At 39.2% G+C, this 20,346-nt stretch overlaps 1 protein-coding gene and 1 long non-coding RNA gene across 2 annotated transcripts in view; one reads left to right on the top strand and one right to left on the bottom strand.

The window, feature by feature from the left end:
- PGR (progesterone receptor) overlaps positions 1-4,973 on the bottom strand; it is an 85,160-nt gene extending 80,187 nt beyond the window's left edge. Inside the window, exons 1-2 of the mRNA XM_002754644.5 lie at positions 2,589-4,973; positions 1,174-1,325 (exon numbers count right to left, since the gene is read on the bottom strand). Of these exons, the coding sequence (XP_002754690.4) occupies positions 1,174-1,325; positions 2,589-4,231 (1,795 nt within the window). The 5' untranslated portion in view covers positions 4,232-4,973. The remainder of the gene's footprint in view (positions 1-1,173; positions 1,326-2,588) is intronic.
- On the top strand, positions 2,508-20,126 carry LOC103796104 (uncharacterized). Its single transcript, XR_623778.6, has 5 exons — positions 2,508-2,593; positions 5,849-5,944; positions 8,147-8,261; positions 9,223-9,257; positions 18,578-20,126. It is a non-coding gene; the product is annotated as an uncharacterized LOC103796104 (long non-coding RNA).
- The last annotated feature ends 220 nt before the right edge of the window (positions 20,127-20,346 follow it).

Raw genomic sequence — 20,346 nt, 5'->3', positions numbered from 1 at the left:
TTAGTTTAAAATGCAATCAAACTCCCTGAAGCTGAATATGTTCAACATCAGTAAAACACATTAATCTTTTGTGAAAAAAAAAGTTCTTAAAATATACGAAGCAAATATTTGTTATGAAGAACTCCTTTGAAAGCCTTAAAGTGAAATTTCCCCTTCCCTGCTCTTCTGCTTGTCAGGAGAGTGCTCTTGAAACAAACAAACAGAAAACCTCCAAACAGGAAACAAAAGCTAACATTCAGATCTTTGGTTCATTGCCTAGGTGTGATCTCAGCGTTCCAGATGGAACCTAAACCCGTTTTACATAGTTATACTGTACATTTGTTGCTAATCTTATTGCTAGTATTAAAATATGAAATGATCTTTAAATGCATTTTTATCTTCAAATGTAAAGGTATTTGGCTGCTTAGAGTTTAGGTAGAAAGAAATTCAAAACTATTTTCTTTGAAAGTTAAAGCCTGAAACACACGATGCAAGTCAATCTGAAATCACTAAGCATGTAAGTTCAATGAGTTTAAAAACATGAAAGTTTACTTAAAGCAAAATACTTCTTTAGAAATTGTGTTACTGTGATGCCCCAATTTTTTAAGTTTTAAACTGTTTAATCCTGTCCTCTTATACACTTACAAAAGTATGCTGAACAAAGAGAATTCAAAAATTTGTTTAGAATAACTATTATATAAATATTACATGTAGTTAAGACTATCATGTAGAAAACTATAACTGCATCATATATAGGTTGTGATATATTTGTGTATGTATAGACAAATATGTATACACATATATGTACATGTATAATGTCAATTACCATTTTTCTTTTAATCAAAATTTTAAAGCACTGCAGATATAGCATACATAATAGATATATAAAAGTATTAGAACAAAGCTGTTTCCTGAAAGCTAAGTAGTTAAGGAACAATAGTAGCACTGTCCTCAAGACTTTTATGACTTATGTCTAATATTGAAAGTGTTAAAGACTATGCAATTATAATAACCACATTCAATTTTGAGTATCATAAATAAAAACATAGTGTTAAAATGTCATCACATATTTTAAATTATATGGAAAATAACCATTTCTTGGAAGAAACAAGGAATAATTAAAATCTAAGTAACAATAGATGGTCTCCATTTACAATTAAACCAGTAATAAAGGATCAGGGGAAAGGGGCCTACCTTCCATTGCCCTTTTAAAGAAGACCTTACAGCTCCCACAGGTAAGGACACCATAATGACAGCCTGATGCTTCATCCCCACAGATTAAACAAATCTTCTGAGGTAATGACTCGAAGCTGTATTGTGGGCTCTGGCTGGCTTCTGAATCTGGCCTTGAAATGCAAAAGAAAGTACTCCACTTATTTTTAAGTGCACCACTATCTAATACTAAAGGTTTCTTAAACCAGCATTAACAGAGTGAAAGGAGATTTTAAAAACAGAACTTCATATATACACTTAAAAGACATGCACACTTGGTAATAGACTACTTGTAACCAAATTCACCAGACTTGCAAATGATTAGCACCAGTCATCAGTAGCACCAATATAAAAGAATAATTAATGTATAATATGTTCTGGAAAGCTAAAATCAGTTAAAAAGAAATCTTTCTACAAAACTCTTTATATAGAAGCAATTTAGTCTTTGACAAATGAAATGTTTTGTCCTTCCTGTCTGTATGCTGGGTCAAAACAAACATAGTTTGGCTTTAAAAGTTCGATGGCACTTTGCAATGTTTTGGTTTTGAGTTTTTAAAACACAACTCTGTAATCATTGCTTACTTAAACAAGTATGTGTTTGTCATTTTAAAGTATTGTTCAATACACTGACACTGTTTTGCCTACTCACAACATAAGATTCAAAACAGAGCATTCTTTTTCTTTTACATCCCATTACTTCAGTATGCAAATTAAAGAGTTTTTTTTTAAACCTGTATGAAAAAAAAGTAGTGAATCGCAAGGAATAATTAGAAAACGGTGCAATGCACTGACTGGTATTTAAATTCACAGTTTAAACATCTCCCACGTGAACTTAATTTTAATCTTGAGAGTCTTAAGACAACTGAGTCCTTAAAATTTTCAAATCCCTAAGATTGTGCTGCTTTCGGTTCTGGCCCGCCACCTCTCAAGTCCCACCCTTCCCGGGGGGAACCGTGCCTTAACTCCTCTCCTTCTAAGAAAGCTCCTTCTAAGAAAGAAGCATCTCATAAAGTCCCCGACTCGCTGCGCACTTTCTGCTCCGCAGGCTACAGCGGACCTAGTGTGACGCCGCACATTTTAAATCAGGGTTGGTTCTGCTTCGGAATCTGGAAGATTCGGAAAGTTAAAAAAAAGGAAAAGAAAAAGAAAAACCTTTCGGGGAGGCATGCTCCAAAAACAGCACATTCTGCGCCCACCTTCGTGTCCCCAAAAGAGTGAGGAGAGAAGGGAAGAAGAAGGGAGGCAACTACCCGGTGCAGTATCCCGCTGCCCACCCTCTCCGGCCGCCTGGGGGAGCGCAGCCTTGCGCCGGGGCTGGGGCTGGGGTTGGGGTTGGCCGCTGCAGCCCGCGGAACCGCTACTCACGGACGCCCTGGATGCGTCCCCCCGGGCCTTACCTCAGGTAGTTGAGATAGGGCGGGTAGACCTGTGGCAGACCCTCCTTGATCACAGCGGCCTGGTAGCCGAGCTGCGGGAGTCCGTTAAGGCCGAGGGCAGGGTAGAGCGCGGGGGCTGCCCCGGCGGCGGTGGCGGCGGCGGAGGCGGAGGTGGAGGGCAGGCTGTCCCGCGGGAGCAGGCAGCCCCCCGCGCCCGGTGCCTTGCAGGGCGGCGGCGCGAACGGGCCCTGCTGGGGCGGCGCGCCCTCCGCTTTGTACAGGATGCACTCCAGGGTCGACCCCGACGAGGACGCGGACGAAACTGAGGCACTCGCGGGTGCGGCGGTCACCGCCGCTTCCCCGGGTCTGGATGGGGGCGCTCGTGGAGGCAGTGGGGGCGGTGGCCCCAGCGGGAAATCCGAGAAGGCGGCGGGGCTGGCACCCGCCACCAGGTAGGAACGCGGGGAGCGCGTGGAGGCCTCCGCGCCTTCCTCTTCCTCCTTGATCTTCAGGGCGGGCGGCTGGAAGTCGCCATAGAGAGGGTACGCGTCGTCCTTGGGCTCGGCGTCGGGAGCGTACGCGCAGTCGGGGAAGTCGCCGCCGGGGACCGGGGTGGACGAGGCGGAGGGTGAGCTCCGCGGCGGGGCAAAGGCGCTGGCGGCCCCGGCCCCGCCGTCGTAGCTCTCGTCCTCCAGCAGCTGCCGAGTGCGAGCGGCCAATAAGGCGTGACTGAGAGGCAAGATGGGCACGTGGATGAAATCCGTGACCGTGGTGGCCAGCGGGGAGCGCCCGGGCGCCATGGGCGCGTCCTGCTCCACCAGGGCGACCCTGGGCGCTGAGAAGCGGGAATCTTCCTTGGGGACCAGGGCGATGCCTCCTGCAGCCGCCCCCGGCGGGACAGCCTGGGCTCCTCCGCCAGCCGCTGCACCACCCAGAGCCCGAGGTTTGCCCTTCAGAAGCAGACCCGCAGAGTCCTCGGACTCGGAGCCATCCTCCTCCTCAACCTCCACCGCAGCGGGCTGCGGAGACGGCTTCACTGGGGCCCCGGACCAATGAGGGCTCCCAGAGGTCGGGAGCAGCAGCTGCCGGGAGGGTGACAGGCCCCGGGGCAGCACCTTATGGGAAGCTGCCATCCCGGAGCTGTCTCCAGCCTTGCCCCCGGACCGGCTCATGAGCGGGGACAATACCCTTTGGGTGGCGGGGGCTGCCGGTGGATCTTCGGGAAGTTCGGGGCCAAACAGGCACCAAGAGCTGGTGACCTCGCAGGCAGGAGGGCTGGGTTGGCTCTGCCCCGGGCCTGAGGGCGCCCACAGAGTGTCCAAGACACTGTCCAGCAGTCCGCTGTCCTTTTCTGGGGGTCTAGAACTGCTGCCTCCAGCACCCCTTGTAGCTTCAACTCTGGAATATGCACCCTCCACGTCCGACAGGGACTGCTGGTCCTGCGTCTTTTCGTCGGGAGGGTCCTGTCCCTGGCCGATCCGAGGGAAGAGTAGCCCGTCCAGGGAGATAGGTAGGGCAGAAATTTCAGGCAACGTGTCCGAGGTCTGGCTCCCTGGGAACGGGCCTGCGGCTTGGCGACACGGCAGTGGGGACCCGACTTTGGGGGAGGACGGGCTGCCCGCTACGTGGGGAGTCCGGGGACCCTTTGCCTTCAGCTCAGTCATGACGACCTGGATTCCCCTTTTCTCCTCCCCCGTCTCCAGGGAGGAGGGAAAAGGGAAGAAGGAGGGGGTTTGGGGAATATAGGGGGAGAGGGAGGGGAAAGTGGGTGTTGAATGTGGCTGGACCAAAGAGATCTCCACCTCCTGGGTCGGGGGTGGAAGAGGGCGGCGCTGGTCAGCTCCTGCCCTTGGCTTCCATCCTGTCGTTAGGGGAAGGGTAGCAGTCGTTTGTCCCAGAGAGCAGCAAGTGGGGAGAGCAAGAAACAGTAGTTACTGTAGGGATCTTGACTCTTAACTGGGAGAGTTCTCCATGAGAGTTCTCCGGCTTCTGTCCGAGGACTGGAGACGCAGAGTACTCACAAGTCCGGCACTTGAGTGGCTGTGGCTGCGACGGCAATTGAGGGACACGCAACTCCTTATCTCCCGACTTTTTCTCTGGCATCAAACTCGCGCATGCTGTGAAGTTCTCAATCCCTCGCTGAGTTCCATTGCACTTCTCACTAAAACCCTGGGGCTAGTCGAACTTCTCTCAGGAAAGGTCGTGCTTTTGCTGGCTCCCTACAGCGGGTGACAGTCATTTTTGAAGGTCTCAGTTCTCAGCAGTGCAGGAGCTCTAGCCTCCTCCGGTTGCAGATTTTACTCAAATGACAAGTGAAGCTAGTTCTCATTGAGAGTGCTACCCAGACGCCAGAATCCTTGCACAAATCCAAGGCTTACTCCGATTAGTGACAGCTTTGGACTGGCCGGACAGCTTTCTAACAACGCCTCCTTCTCTAGAGAGGCCCCGCCCAAAGCCCCTCCCTACCCCAATTATGGGTAGGATCTGAAACTCTGGAGTTGGCTTTTCCACCCGTTATTCTGAATGCTACTCTGAATAGCAGGTTCTTTGGGATGGAATCTCATAAGCATATTATATTTTGTTCTGCAAATTAAGAATTATGCCCTATCTTATTGGAAAAACGAATAGATTCTATCAGAAGTAGAATTTTTATCACCATTTTAGGATTTCAGTTTTGTAAAGATTTAATACAGTGGATGACGTTTGGCTACATTATGTTTTAAAATAATAAATGTATCAAAAATGATTGTAAATACTTTAAGAGATTCTCTCCCTTATGAATTCCATAAAAGTGAGTGCTTTCAAGTTTCTCCTGCTGCAACCAATGTGTCCTGCTCCTCTTGAGTAATCCTCAATGTGACAAACAAATTTGGAAGTGGGAGATAGTAACAACTCTGTATCTATGATGGAAGTTTGGATGTTGCGTGCCATACTTTGATTTTTCCTAAGGAATGTGTTCCAATTTTTAGTAAATAGGGCTTCAAGGAAAGTTTCCTTTAGCTTCAGCTTATACCCTGTGCTACATCATAAGATCCTCAGTAGAGATGTTGAAAGTACTTCTTCTCCTAATATTCTTAGTCTGAAAAATAATTATCTTTGAGCTTATAAAATGGATCATCTCTAAATTCATGGAGTCAGTAGAGAAAGGAAAGGATATTGCAATATATGTTTTAGATACAGAGTCATAAACTATATTTGATGCAAGACTATTGGATATTTTGACATCGTCTTAAATATACCCTGTTCAAAACAGAGTGAGTGATTTGCAAATTTTCTTATAGGGCCTCAAGGTCTAGCTGTGCTAATGACTCACACTTTATCTCAACCATGTATAGAGGATACACAAGAAGACTCCAGGAGGGATGGAGCCGTTAGAGGTAAGGAGCTTGGACCTCTCAGTCATCTGGGGAGAAGCTACATGAGTGAGAAATACACCTTTATCTTGTTAGGTCACTAGGATTTGGAGTTGATTGTTCTACCAATTAGTTTACTCTGGTTAGTCTTAGATATATGGGAGTTAGGCAGGTAGAGAAAAGGTAAAGAGAATTCCAGGAAGCTGGTGTAGTATGTTCACAGGCAGGATATAATATGGCAACTGCAAGGGGACCATTATGAATAGAGCAGGAGTAAGTGTGGGTACAGAAGTCTATGAAAGTAGGAGGTAAACTAATGGATTATATTAATATCATTATTACTGTTTTCAGGCTTTCTCTTTCCAGACTATCTTAGAACAGTTATCATGCTTTATTGAGGTATAATTCCAATATTATACAGCTCACTCAAAGTATCAATTCATTGATTTTTCATGTACTCAGAGTTGTGCAGCCATCACACTATTAATTTTATAACATTTGCATAACTCTCATACCCACTAGCAGTTACTCCACAATTCCCCCTAATTGTCCCAGCAGCCACTAATGTGCTTTTTCTATCTGTGATTTGCCTATTTCGGATCGAGGTTCATCCATGTTCCACACGAATCAGTACTTCCCTCCTTCACTCCTTTGTATTGCCAAATATTTCATTGTATGGATAAACCACATTTTATTTTTCCATCTCTCTCAGTTGTTGGACATTTGGGTTGTTTACACCTTTTGGCTACCATGAAAAATCCTGCAAATGAACCTTCATGTACAAGATTTTGTCCAGCATATATTTTCCTTTCTCCTGAGTATATATGTAGGAGTGGAACTGCTGGATCATATGGTAACTCTAGGTTTAGTCTTTGGAGGAACTTCCAGACTCGTGTTCAAATGAGTGTACATTTTATATTTCCACCAACAGTGTATAAGGGTCCCGATTTCTTCCCATCTTTGACAACACTTGTTATCTGTCTTTTTTTGTTATAGCCCTCCAAGTTTGTGAAGTGGTATTTCACTGTGATTTATTTGTATTTTCCTGATGGCTAATTTCACACAGTTAATAGAATTTATAAAATCAGGACAGCATGACTAGGTAGTCTTCTAAGCCCTGTATTAACTTTAATCCTTCAGAAGTCTCACAAAACAGGTACTATTATCCCAATTTCATAGTTGGGAAAACTGAGGCACAAGGTTACCCAATATTATGCAGTTAAGTAGTATACTAGAAAGCCAAGACATCAAATGACAGCCTTGTTAGGAGTGTGATTTTAAATGTCAGATGCCATATAATTTGGTTTCCTGATCACGGACATAAAATGGAACTTGGCCTCATTTTAAATCTGACAAACTATATTTTGCTTGATTTGGTTTGGTTTTTAAAATTCCCTTGTCAGAATGTCTGGGGAGGTTGTTTCCATAAAACTGAAAATCTTGAAGTGGGAAAACAACAATAAAGATGTCCAGCATGTCCTAAGTCACCATTATTCCATAAATTTTGATGCTGGGTGACTAGTATTGTTGGCACAGGAACTTCCCAAATGTATGAATCTTTGAATAAAACAAAATTCACTGATTAAATTCAGGTGTGATGGGGCTAACCAAATATTCCTGAAGATTGCTTTTGTAGAAGAGGATTTAAATATGGACTTTTTTTTCTCCTATAGTTTGGGAAAAAAACACTTTAACAAGATATAATTGTCACATAATAAGCTGCATATATTTACATTGTATAATTTGTTAAGTTATACCTGTGAAATTAAAATGATAAACATAACCTTTGCCTCCAAAAGTTTCCTCATGCCACTTTTTTAATCCCTTCATGCTATTCTATCCCATCCCCTTCCCTAGTAGTAATCATCACTTTCTGGCAAGCCACTAATCTGCCGTTACCATATCTTAGGTTTTTAAAAATATTTATATCTGATTTATTAAACATATTAAATTATACATACACATAAGCCTTTTCGGTCTGTTTGCTTTAAATGTTTTATTTATAGATTTTACTTTGGGGAACAATTTTAGATTTACACAAAAATTGAGCAGATAATATAGAGAATGCTCATATATCATTTGTACATATTTCTCTATAAGCATTTTAAATTAATAGGGTACATTTGTTATAACTAATGAACTAATACGGATATATTATTATTAACTAATATTCATAGTTCATTTAGATTTTCTTCATTTTCACTTAATGTCCTTTTTTCTTTCTAGGATTCCATCCAGGACAGCACATTTAATTGTTATGATGTCTTGGGCTCCTCTTGGCTGTGAGAGTTTCTCAGATTTTCCTTGTATCTGATGACCTTCACAGTCCTTAAGAGTATAGGTGAGCTACATTGGAGGATGCTCCTCTATTGGAATTTGATGTATCCTCATGAGTAGACTCTTACGGGTTTTGGCAGGGGTTGGGGAAAATCAAAGAGGTAATGTGCCATATTTATTACATCATATGAAGGGTACATATTGTCAACATGACTTACGACTGTTAATGATGTTCTCCATCACCTGGCTGAAGTGGTGTTTGTCAGGTTTCTCCATTGCATAGTGACTCTTTTTTCCCTCTTTCCATATGCTGTACTCTTCAGAAGGAAGTCATTATTTGTCATTTTGAGGATGTGTGGGGGAGTAGGGAGTTAGCCAGCCCTCCTTTGGAATGAAGTATCTACATAATTTACTTGGAATTCTGTGAGACAGATTTGCCTCTTCTCCCCGATTTACTCCATTAGTTAGTCTTTTATTTATGTCTGTGTGGATTCATGAATATTTTGTTGCTCAAATTGTTCCAGTTTTTGGCATTGGGAGCTTTTTCAGTTGACTCCTGTGACCCTTGACCCTCTCTTCTTATTGAGTGTATGTGTGTGTGAGTGCACTTTCTTACTTTCTGGTATTACAATATGCAACAGACTCATCTTGCATATATCCTGCCCTAGTTGTAGAATCAGCAATTCATCCAAAGAAGTTTGAGTTTTCTTATTGGAAACTGGTATGGAAATGAAGATCTGGGTGCCAAACATGCTCTTAAGTTAGTTTTAATTTCTTAGAGTTGTATATAATACAGTGCGTGCTTTTTCATTTGGTTTCTTTCACTCAGTATAATTATTTTGGGATTCAGCTAAATTATAGTATATATCAATAGTTAATTCTTTTTATTTATGAACTATAGTTTATCCATTTACCTGTAGATAAATATCTGATTTGTTTTGAATTTTGTGATATTATAAATAGAGCTACTTTGAAAAAGGTGTATAAATCTTTGTATGGACATTTGTTTTCTTTCTTTTTTCTAGGTAAATACCTAGCAGTGAAATGGCTGGATAAATCAGTGAGTGCTATAGTCTGCATATTTGCATTCTCCTCAGATATGTCTGTGGAAACCTAATCACCAATGTGACAGTCTGAGTAGGTGGGGCTGCTGGGGAGTGATTATGTCATGGAGCGCTGTCTTGCCCCTTCTACCTTATGAGTGCACAGTAAGAAGTTGCCATTTAGGAACTGCAAATCAGGTCGTCACCAGATGTCAAACCTATAACCTTTATTGTGGACTCCCCAGCCTCCTGAACTGTGAGAAATAAAGTTCTGCTGTTTATAAGCTACCCAGTTTATGGTATTTTGTTATAGCAGCCCAAATGGACTAAGACAATATGTATACATTTAACTGTCAAAAAAATTTCCAAAGCCATTGTATCATTCTGCATTTCCACCCAGAATATTAGAATTCTAATTCTTCTTACTGTATACTCACATGGACAACAATTGGTATGGTCAGTATTTTTAACTTTAGCAATTCTAACAGGTAGGTAGCTGTATCTCACGATTTTAATTTGCATTTCATTAATGACTAATGGTGTCGATCACATTTTCATATGCTTATTTGTGATATTTATATATTCCTCTTCTGTGTATCTGTGTGTCTGTTCGAATCTGTTTGCTTTACTTTTTAAAAAACATCGTTTTGTTATTGTCGAATTTTCAGAGTTGTTTATGAATTCTGATAGAAATCCATTGTCATATATGGGATTTGAAAATAGTTTCTTCTAATCTGTGGCTTGTCTTGAAGTTCTCTTAACAGGAATTTTGAAGAGCAGATGTTTTTAATATTGATAAAACCTCTTTATCAGTTTACATTTTTATGAATTATGGTTTTGGTGTCATAACTCAATATTCCTTGCCAAACCTAAGGTCATAAATGTTTCCTATCATGTTTTCTTTTGGCTTTATAGTTTTAAGTTTTACGTTTATATCTGTGATACATTTTAAAGTTACTTTTTAATATGGTATAAGGTCTAGATTAAAATTCACTTTTTTTGCATGTGAATATCCAGTTGTTTCAGTACCATTTGCTGAAAAGAATATGTGTTCACTAATTACCTTTGTACCTTTGTTGAGAATCAGTTATTCAGATATGTAGAGATCTGTTTCTATACCCTCCATTTCGTTTAATTGTATTACTGGACAGTTTGTATGTCAATACCACATTATCTTGATTAATATAGGTGTAATTTTTCAAGCTGTTCTTTTTTTAAATCCCTCTGTATAAATGATAGTGTTTTTCCTCTAACCTTCCAGTGCTGGGGGTGAGGAGGAGCAGCCCATAGCTGGGAGAGGGAAAAGACAGGATCCAGGGTGTGTTCTCAAGCTACAGGTTGCACGAAAGCCAACCCATAAAGGTCTCTAAGCAGAGTGGTGACAAAGAGAAGCCCCCCACTTGTTCTGAACTCCAGCTCTCAGCATGCTGGTGTCCTTGAATCCCCTACCCAGAAATGGAAATGCCAAAGCCACCTACCTCCCTTCCCAGTAGGACATACAGTTAAGTGCTAGACCATTTTCCCTCCTGGGAGGAGCCCTCCTTTCCCCCACGGATACTTAATGTACTAGTGCTCCAATTTTATTCTTCTTTTTCAGAATTGTTTTGGTTGTTCTAGGTCATTTGCATTTCCATGTAAATGTTAGAAGCAGTTTGTTAATATCGGCAAAAAAAAAAAAAAAGCCTTCTGCAATTTTGATTGGGATTGAGTTGAAATTATAGATCAATTCGGAGAGAATTTACTTCTCACCAAAGTTAAGTCTTCCAACACATGCAGGCAATATATCTCTTCTTTCAGCAGTGTTTTGAAGCTTTCAGCCTATAGGTCTTTCACATCTTTTGTCAGATTTATCTTCAGTTATTTCATATTTTTATGGGTAGTTTGAATGGTTTATATATTAGCTTTCCATTGCTGAGTCAGCAAGTACCACAAATGTTCTAGCTTGAACATTATTATCTTACAGTTATTATCTTACAGTTTCCATGCGTCGGGGTCTGGACATCAGTTGGATGGATCCATTTCTTAGGGCTCACCTAAAACATATGCCAACCTCCTGTTCCAGATATTTTTCTGACCCCTCTGTACCTGTTCTCAGGATTGTTTTAATTTGCTGATGGTCGAATTTGCTAGGAAAATATTTTTCACAAAGTAATTATCCTCATGAAAAATTGAGATGCATGAAAAGATGGCTGCAATCAGTGGATCAGCCAACACTGTATGGGCATCTGTGGCTCAGGATGCCCATCTAGGTTTATTCAGGTGACTGGCAGTGTTCAGTTTCTGGCAGCTGAAGAACTTGTGTGACTTTTATCTTTTTTGAGGTCAGCAGGAGACAGTTTTACTCATGCTTTTTAAGGGTTTCTGCCTGATTAAGTCAGACTCTCCCAGATGGTATCCATATTCATACTATTCAAAACCAATTTGCGATTCGTTTTTGCCGGGGAGGGTTAGAGTCTTGTTCTGTTGTCCAGGATGGAGTGCAGTGGCAAGATCACAGCTCATTGCAACCTCAAACTCCTGGGCTCAAGCAATCTTCCTGCTTCAGTCTCCCAGGTAGCCAGGACTATAGGGATACACCACCAAGATTGACAAATTTTTATTTATATCTTATTTTTTGTGGAGATAGGGTCAGTCTTGCTGTGTTGCCCAGGCAGCTTCCATCTCCTGGGTTCAAGTAATCCTCCTCACTCAGCTTCTCAAAGTGCTGGGATTACAGTCATGAGCCACCACACCTGGCCTGGTTTGGGCTCTTAATTACATGTGCACATTTCTTTTTACCATAAATGTAACATTATGCATAGGAGTGACATCGATCATATTGATTGTCAAGTCCACACTGAAGGAGAGGCAATTATACAAATACTGTACAACGGGGGGCAGGAATTTTGGAGACCATTTTATAATTATACTGAATTTCTATATTGTGCATTTTTAGTGTTTACACAATTTAATCTTTAGTTGGAGTGATGAAAATGGGAATTTTTTGCCAGTTTGTTGATTTTAGGAAGAAATCATTTAGTCTTTTAAGATTAAATGTAATGTTTGTTACAGATTTTTCATAGATACACTTTCTCAGGTTGAAGAAATTCCCTTCTATTCTGAGTCTGCTGAAAATTTTATTAGGAGTAGATAAAGGTTTTTGTCAAATGTTATTTCTGCATCTGTTGAGCTAATCATACAGTTTTTCTTTTTTAATTGGTTAATATGGTAAATGACAGTACTTGAGTTTTGAATGTTAAACGAATCTTGTATTCTATGGCTAAATTCCACTTCATCATAATGTATTATTTTTATAAATTGCATTTTGATTTGTTAAAAACTTGTTTAGAATTTTAACATTTCTACTCATTAGGAATACTGGCCTGTTGGTTTCTTTTCTAGTAATGACTTTATCTGACTTTGGTGTCACGAATTCCACTTATATACATGGTGTATTTTCTTTCTTTTTTTGAGATGGAGTCTCACTCTGTTGCCCAGGCTGGAGTGCAGTGGTGCAATCTCAGCCTACTGTAACCTCTGACTTCCAGGTTCAAGTGATTCTCATGCCTCAGCCCTCTGAGTAGCTGGGACTATAGGCACATGCCACCACACCTAGCTAATTTTCTTTTTTTTTAAGTTGAGACAGGGTTTCATCATGTTGGCCAGGCTAGTCTTGAACTCCTGACCCCAGGCATTCTGCCCATTTGGATCTTTCAAAGTGCTGTGATTACAGGTGTGGGCCACTGTGCCCAGCGTACATGGTAAAATGTCATATTAATAGAATAAAATAAAAAAATACAGTGATAGGTATAGTCTTCACAGATAAATGTATTTTGGCACCAGATGCTCTTTGGGGTTGGCTATCCACTATGGCAATTAGCACAGCATGCAAAGAAAGTCCTGAAGCTTCCTGAAACATAAAAAGTTGATTAAGTTTTATCATGTCTGTTTTTCAGTTTTTATAGTGAACTAAGGAATCATTCATTCAGTTTTAGAAACATCTGCCTATACTATATCATTAAACAGCTTGCTCTGAATGTTATTTTCCAAGTTGTACAACATTTTCTGCACTGTCATATATAATGTTCATAAAACTTCATTACATATTATCTCCATTTTATAGTTATTAGGAGAGCCAGAACTCACTACTAGGGCTTTTGATACTAAATCTAGGGTGACTTTTACTTTAAACATTGTGTTTCTCTATTTTTAACAATCCTGTGTTGAATAGTTGATGAGTTTGTTGGAATAAAGTAGAAACATTTACTTGCTCTGAGAACCCAGAAATATGAACACATTCAGAAGGGCATATTGGGTCACCTAGACCTATGACTTGGCTAGTTGAAAATTTTTATTGTCTATACAAGTTTGAGAAATAGGATTTAGTAGCTGTTGTTCTAGCTTGAGGCAATTCTTACATATTTAAATAGGACTAATTGCAGATGTAACTTAGGACTTGGTGGATACTATAAGAGGAGTATCCAGAGGTCACTTCTCTGACCTCCCTGGTGCGCTCTCTGTTTCTGAATTCACTCACCCATACAACCACTAGGTTACTCAGACCCTTCCACAGATGTACTGAATAGCCTGCAAAGAATACCTAATTTTTATACACATGTCAGATGGTACATATTTTGGCTAAAGCAACAGGATACTCAACAAAAAGTGAGTTGTATAATAGATGTTTATTATCCCTCATAACAAGAAGTCTGCAGGAAAGTAGTTCTAGGGTTGGTTCATCATTGGCTCAGTAATGGTCTCACAGCTTCAGACTCCCTGGCTTTTTAGTGAACTACCCTCAGAAGCTTAGATTTTGTTTTCTTCCTTGTCCTCGGCATCCAAAGATGGCTACTAAAGCTACAGGCATCAGAACCTCACATAACCTCGTGAAGAATTAGGAATAAGGAGAATTTCTCTTGGCATTATTTTTTTAAATCAGGGGGAAAAAATCTTACGCAGACACCCACTCCATAGACATCCTATCAAGACGTATTGGCTAGAACTGAGTCATCTGTACACCACTAAACCAGTTTTCAAAGAAGAATTTGATTAGACTAACTGTGGTTCATCTCCTGCAGCTGTGTCCACTGTTCTGAGTACTTTGATATCAATATGTGAATACATCTGGGGTTCAGTTAGAAAGGAATAAGGGTGGGGAGATGGCTGTTGGGAATTCAACAAATAGTGTCTGACATTATACCAAAGTCTCATTTCCCTCAGAGTCCTAAGTGATAATATAAACTGAGAAAGACATTCATGCTAATGTATGAATAAATTTAATAGCTCACTTGTTTTTATAAATACAATATTTTCACATATTTATTCTGATTATTTTTTTAAACCTACATATATACATATATATTGGTTATTCTATTTTATGTGATATTTCACAATAAGTATCTACTCCAAATATGCCTTTAGGTGCCATGAATTATTCTTCAACCTTATGCACTAATCACTGATGGCTATGGCTCTCATTAATTTGGCTCTACAGTTTAGCATATAGTTGTTCAGAGTCTACACATAGCTTCATTTGTTACACTTTGTGTCCTTAGTGCTATATACACTTAACTAGACCTGGCTTGTGTTACAGTTTGGAAATACTTTAATTTTTAATTTTGTCATCTAGTTTTTTCTCTTTAATACAGCTTTCAGGGATTTTTCTATATTACTATTAAAAGTTTATATAGACTATTTTAGGATGAGGAAAGATTGGCAAATATAAGTACTAAAGATAAAGATCTGCTATAATTTGTAGTTTATATATTAATATGAATGATACATTTTGTGCAATTAAGAGGAAAGGTATCATGATACTGAGCAGAAGTATGAAGGTCAAGAACTAGAAGATAATTCCCTGACTACATTCTGCAATCAAATATTTTGAAGCAGGAGTCATAAATACCAGCTGTTTATCTTTATATATATGTATATTTTTAAGGTGAAGCAAGTTTATTGAGGAAGTAAAGGAATAAAAGAATGGCTACTCCATAAGCAGAGCACCCTCAAGGGTCTGATTTATTTTATTTTATTTTTCAGACGGAGTCTCACTCTGTCACTTAGACTGGAGTGCAGTGGTGTGATCTCAGCCCACTGCTAGTTGCCTCATTTTATGGTTATTTCTTGATTATAAGCAAGACAAGGGGTGGATTATTCATGAGTTTTCTCAAAAAGGGGTGTGCAATTCCTGGAGCTGAGGGTTCCTCCCTTTTTAGGTCCTATAGGGTAACTTCCATTTGTATGCTAAGTAGAAGAGATAATGGGTATCCTTGCCTTACTTCTGAACATAATTGGAGTTTCTGTGGTGTTTCCTCATTAGGTCCAATGCTGCTTTAGGATTGTGATATATATCTGTATCTATATCTTTCTATCTGCATATATCACGATGTTATATGCTGATAAGTTTTATGTAATGTATATATATGTGTGTGTGTGTGTGTGTGTGTGCACATGTATATTTAAAAACTAAGTATTCATAGCTTCTTATTGTGGGCCTCCACTGGGTATGCTTATATTTATGTGTTGATGATTAGTTTTATGTATATATATATATATATATATACACACACACACAACACACACACTCACAAAATTTAAAGTATACATACACAGTAATATATATACATATGTACTTATATATATACACACAAACGCATATATGTATTACTAAGTATTTATAACTTCTTATTGTCTTAAGTTTTTTTATTGGGAATGAGTTTGAATTTTATCATAGGCTTTTTCATATTTATTTTTCATCAAATTTAGTCTTGATTTCTGAAATTATGGGGTTTGACTTTTTTCTATTTTCAATCCTTGAGTTTTTCAAGTTCTCGATTCATCAACACTTATTGTTCTGTTACAAGCCACTGTTTTCTGGCCATCTCTTCTCTGAGTTTTTGTATTTCTGCATTGTGGTTTTCTTTTCCCAATATTTGTCCAAAGCCTGGTGGTTTACAATTTTCATATGATCAGTAACAACATTGGTGAGTTTTAAAATAAAACTATTTTGTTGTTCTTTTCCAATATTTATTTATTGACATTTAATTGTATATATTTATCAGTATAATTTTATGTTTTAATACATATATATTGTATAATGATTGAATCAGGGTATTTTGTGTATCCATTGCCTCATGTATTTATCATTTCTTTGTAGTGAGACCATTGAAAAACCTCTTTTCTAGCTACTTTGTAATGTACAACACCTTACTGTTACCATCATTACCCTACTGTGCAATAGAACACCAGAATTTTTTATTTTTATTTTTAAGTTCCAGGTTACTATGTGCAGAATGTGTAGGCTTGTTACATAGGTAAACGTCTACCATGGCGGTTTGCTGTACCTGTCAACCTATCACTTAGGTATTAAGACCAGTATGCATTAGCTGTTTATCCTGCTGTTCTCCCTATCCCCACCCACCCCCTGCCTCCCTTGACAGGCCCTGGTGTGTGTTGTTTTCCTCCCTGTGTCTATGAGTTCTCATTGTTCACCTCCGACTTATGAATGAAAACATGAGGTAGAACATAAGAGAACCAAGATTTAGTTCTCTTATCTAATTGTAACTTTGTACCCATTGAGCATCCTCTTTCCCTCTTTCCCCTTCCCCTCCTCTCTCCAGTTTCTGGTGAACATTCTACTCTCTACTTCCATGATATCAACTAATTTTTTTAATTAGTTGAGCATATGAGTAAGAGCATGTGGCATTTATCTTTCTGTGTCTGACTTATTTTTCTTAACATAATGTCCTCCAGGTCCATGTATTGTCACAAATTACAGGATTTCATTCTTTATTATGGCTGAATAGTATTCCATTGTTTATTTACCACATTTTCTTTATCCATTCATGTGTCGTTGGACATTTGGATTGATTACAGATCTCAGTCATTATCGATAGTGCTGCAATAAATGGGAGAGTGTGGATATCTCTTCAATATGCTGATTTCATTGCCTTTAGATATATACCAATAAGTGGGTTTGCTGGATCATATGGGAGTTCTGTTTTTAATTTTTGGAGAAGCCTCCATAGTGTTTATCATAGCAGCTGTACTAAATTATAATCTCATCAGTGGTGTATAAGTGTTCCTTCTTTTCAATTCCTCCCTGGCACTTGTTATATTTTATTTCTATTTTTATCTTTTTGCCTTTTTGATAATAACCATTCTAACTATAGTGAAGTGGTGTTTATTATGGTTTTGACTTGCTTTCCCCTGATAAATTCTTTCCATTTTTAAAACACAAAATTGTTAAATGGATGTGGTGGTTATTCTTTTTGTTTCTCGCACTTGATTTAATTTTATTTTTATGAACCAGCTCTTTACAAGAATCTCATGTTGGGGAAAGAGGAAAGACTAACCTGGCACCTCTGTAACTCAAAGGCTGTCACCTCTGTTACAGAGACAGAGCTAAGGTGTTATTTCACTTTCTCTACTATTTGAATCTATCCTGGTTCAGAGGAGGTTCCACTGCCATACGTAAACTTCTTCAGGTTCTAGTCTACCTATGTCACCAGGAAACAGATCCTGCCTTCCGGAGAATCTCCCTTACATATAGAAGATTTTTAAAATGATGTTATTATCTTCTTTCCCTGGGTAACTTCTGAGCTCTCTTTCTCTGCTTCCAAGTGTGCTCCCCAGCCCAGCCTCACGTATAGCACTTCCCATTCAGAGTGTGGTCCTCTTGTGGATATGTTTATATGCTGATAGTTGTCACAGTGTTCTCCCATTGTCCCCTCCTTCCCTTTGAGTTTTATCTCATCTCGTTTCAGTTTTCTGCAAGGTGTTGCTAACAATTGTGCTTTGGGAAGCATTTACACAAAATTGATGGCTTGGACTTCTACCTTTGTTGACCACTGAATGTGCATTTTTTCCCTAATGATCCTTATTTCCTTATGGCTTTCTAGAGAAGTGGAATATTTCATAACTTAGTTGCCACCAAGTTTTTACTGAAAGTTGAAACGTATTTTACAATATTTTCTCTACTTTACTTTTCATGTGACTAGACTAGTTATTTAAATTCTTTGTATGACCATTTACTTCTTATCAAAGTAGATTAGTTATATCTAGCAAGGTTGATGTGGGAGTACATTTAGATACTAAAGTTGGCATAATACCTGATATGTGGTAAGTGTTTATTATGAACTGAATTGTGTGCTCCCTATCCAGTTTATATGTTGAAGCCTTAACCCCCAGTTTGACTATATTTGGAGGTAGGGCCTTTAAGGAGGTAATAAGATTGATGGAGGTTATAAGGATGGAGCCTAATCAAATATGACTGCTTTCCTTATAAAAAGAGGAAATATCAAGATTTTCTCTCTCTGTTTCTCGCTCTCTTCCTTCCTCTATATACGTATGAGCACAGAGGAAAGACTGTGACGGCACAGCAAGAAGGCAGCCATCTGCAAGCCAGGAAGGGAGGCCTCATCAGAAATCAACTCTGGTACCTTGACCTCGGATTTCCAGCCTGCAGAACAGTGACAAAATAAATCCTGTCATTTAAGCTATGCAGTCTTTGGTATTTTGTTACGTCAACCCAAATAGACTGTATTAGTCAGGTTTCTCTAGAGGGATGGAACTAATAGGGTGGGTATACATATATAAAGGGGAGTTTATCAAATCACATTAACTCACATAATTACAAGGTCCCACAATAGTCTGTCTGCAAGCTAAGGAGCAAGGAAGCCAGTCTGACTCCCGAAGCTGAAGAACTTAGAGTTTGACATCCAAGGGAAGAAAGCATCCAGCATGGAAGAAAGATGTAGGCTGAGGCCTTTTCATGTTTTTCTGCCTGCTTTATATCCTGGCTGAGCAGGCAGCTGATTGGATGGTGTCCACCCAGATTAAGGGTGGATCTGCCTTTTCCAGTCCACTGACTCAAATGTTAATCTCCTTTGGTAGGATTCTCACAGACACACCAGGATCAATACTTTGCATCCTTCAAGCCCATCAAGTTGACACTCAGTATTAACTATCACACAGACTAATGGAGTATACGTTAGATTGTAACTGCTAATAATAACAGTTGGTGGTAATGGCGATGATAATCCTAGAGGTCCACAACATTTACTGATAAAGAATTGAAAGACCTGCTTTGAATTGATAATGGAATTTTTAGGAGGGATATAAATAAGCTTTCTGCTCTCTTACTCTCCCCTTTCCTTTTATTAAGTGGATTTAGAAATACTTTTATTTGGTAAAAGAAATGTTATAAATCTTCATACATATGGCTAATATTTCTGGCTAGTTACCGTGAAGCAGAATAACCATTAAGCATATTATTAGAGATAATTGATTTCATTGTCTGCTTGATTTTAGTGATAAATTTAAGCAGTTTATGTCACCTCACTTAGATAAACTACAATTATGATATATGTCTAAATGCAAAATAATGTGATGTCTGTAGCTACCTTTATTATTACTTGTATTTCTTTTTCTTTTTTCTGAATCCACAATTTATGATTTTGATATTGAATGAATAAAATTGTTCTTTCTTCCTCACTGGGAGGCCTGCCTTGCAAGCTACTTTTTTGCCAAAACATTTACCAGGACTTTTAAAGTCATCTCTTGTTTTCAGTTTTCTTCTCTTTTATGCCAACTACCTTTGAAGAGATTTGAAAGTTAGTCTATGTTTGAAATTACTGTGTGTTTTCTGTGTTTATAGGAAATTCTAACTTAAAAATAAAAACATCTCCACAATTCCATTGGTGTCTTATTTTAAATAAAAGTATCATTTCTCTTACTGAAAGTCTAGATTAGATGTTACTTCCTCTGTGAAACCAACCTGGACACTCCGAATGAAATCAGAGAAATTTATTTGTTGTATCAGAGCACTTTCCATGTTGTGTTGTATTTTGTGTATAGCATATGGCACGTAGTACAGAATTTAATGATTAAATATGTCTCCAGTTAGACTCCATGTTTCTTGGGAATATAGATTGTATCTTTTCACATCCTCAGAACCTAGCATTTCTCTATGTTGATTTTATTATTGTCAGATCATACTTTGCATGCTTTCAATTCTTATAAAATCAAGTTTTGTGACTCAGAACATGGTCTATGGTGGTGAATGTTCCATCTGCAGTTTAAAAGAATGTATTTTGTGCTGTTTGGGGATGTGCAGCTCTGCAGTAT

Source organism: Callithrix jacchus, chromosome 10, assembly GCF_049354715.1.
Source record: "Callithrix jacchus isolate 240 chromosome 10, calJac240_pri, whole genome shotgun sequence".
Classification (NCBI taxonomy): domain Eukaryota; kingdom Metazoa; phylum Chordata; class Mammalia; order Primates; family Cebidae; genus Callithrix; species Callithrix jacchus.
This window is presented reverse-complemented; position numbering and strand designations above follow the sequence as displayed.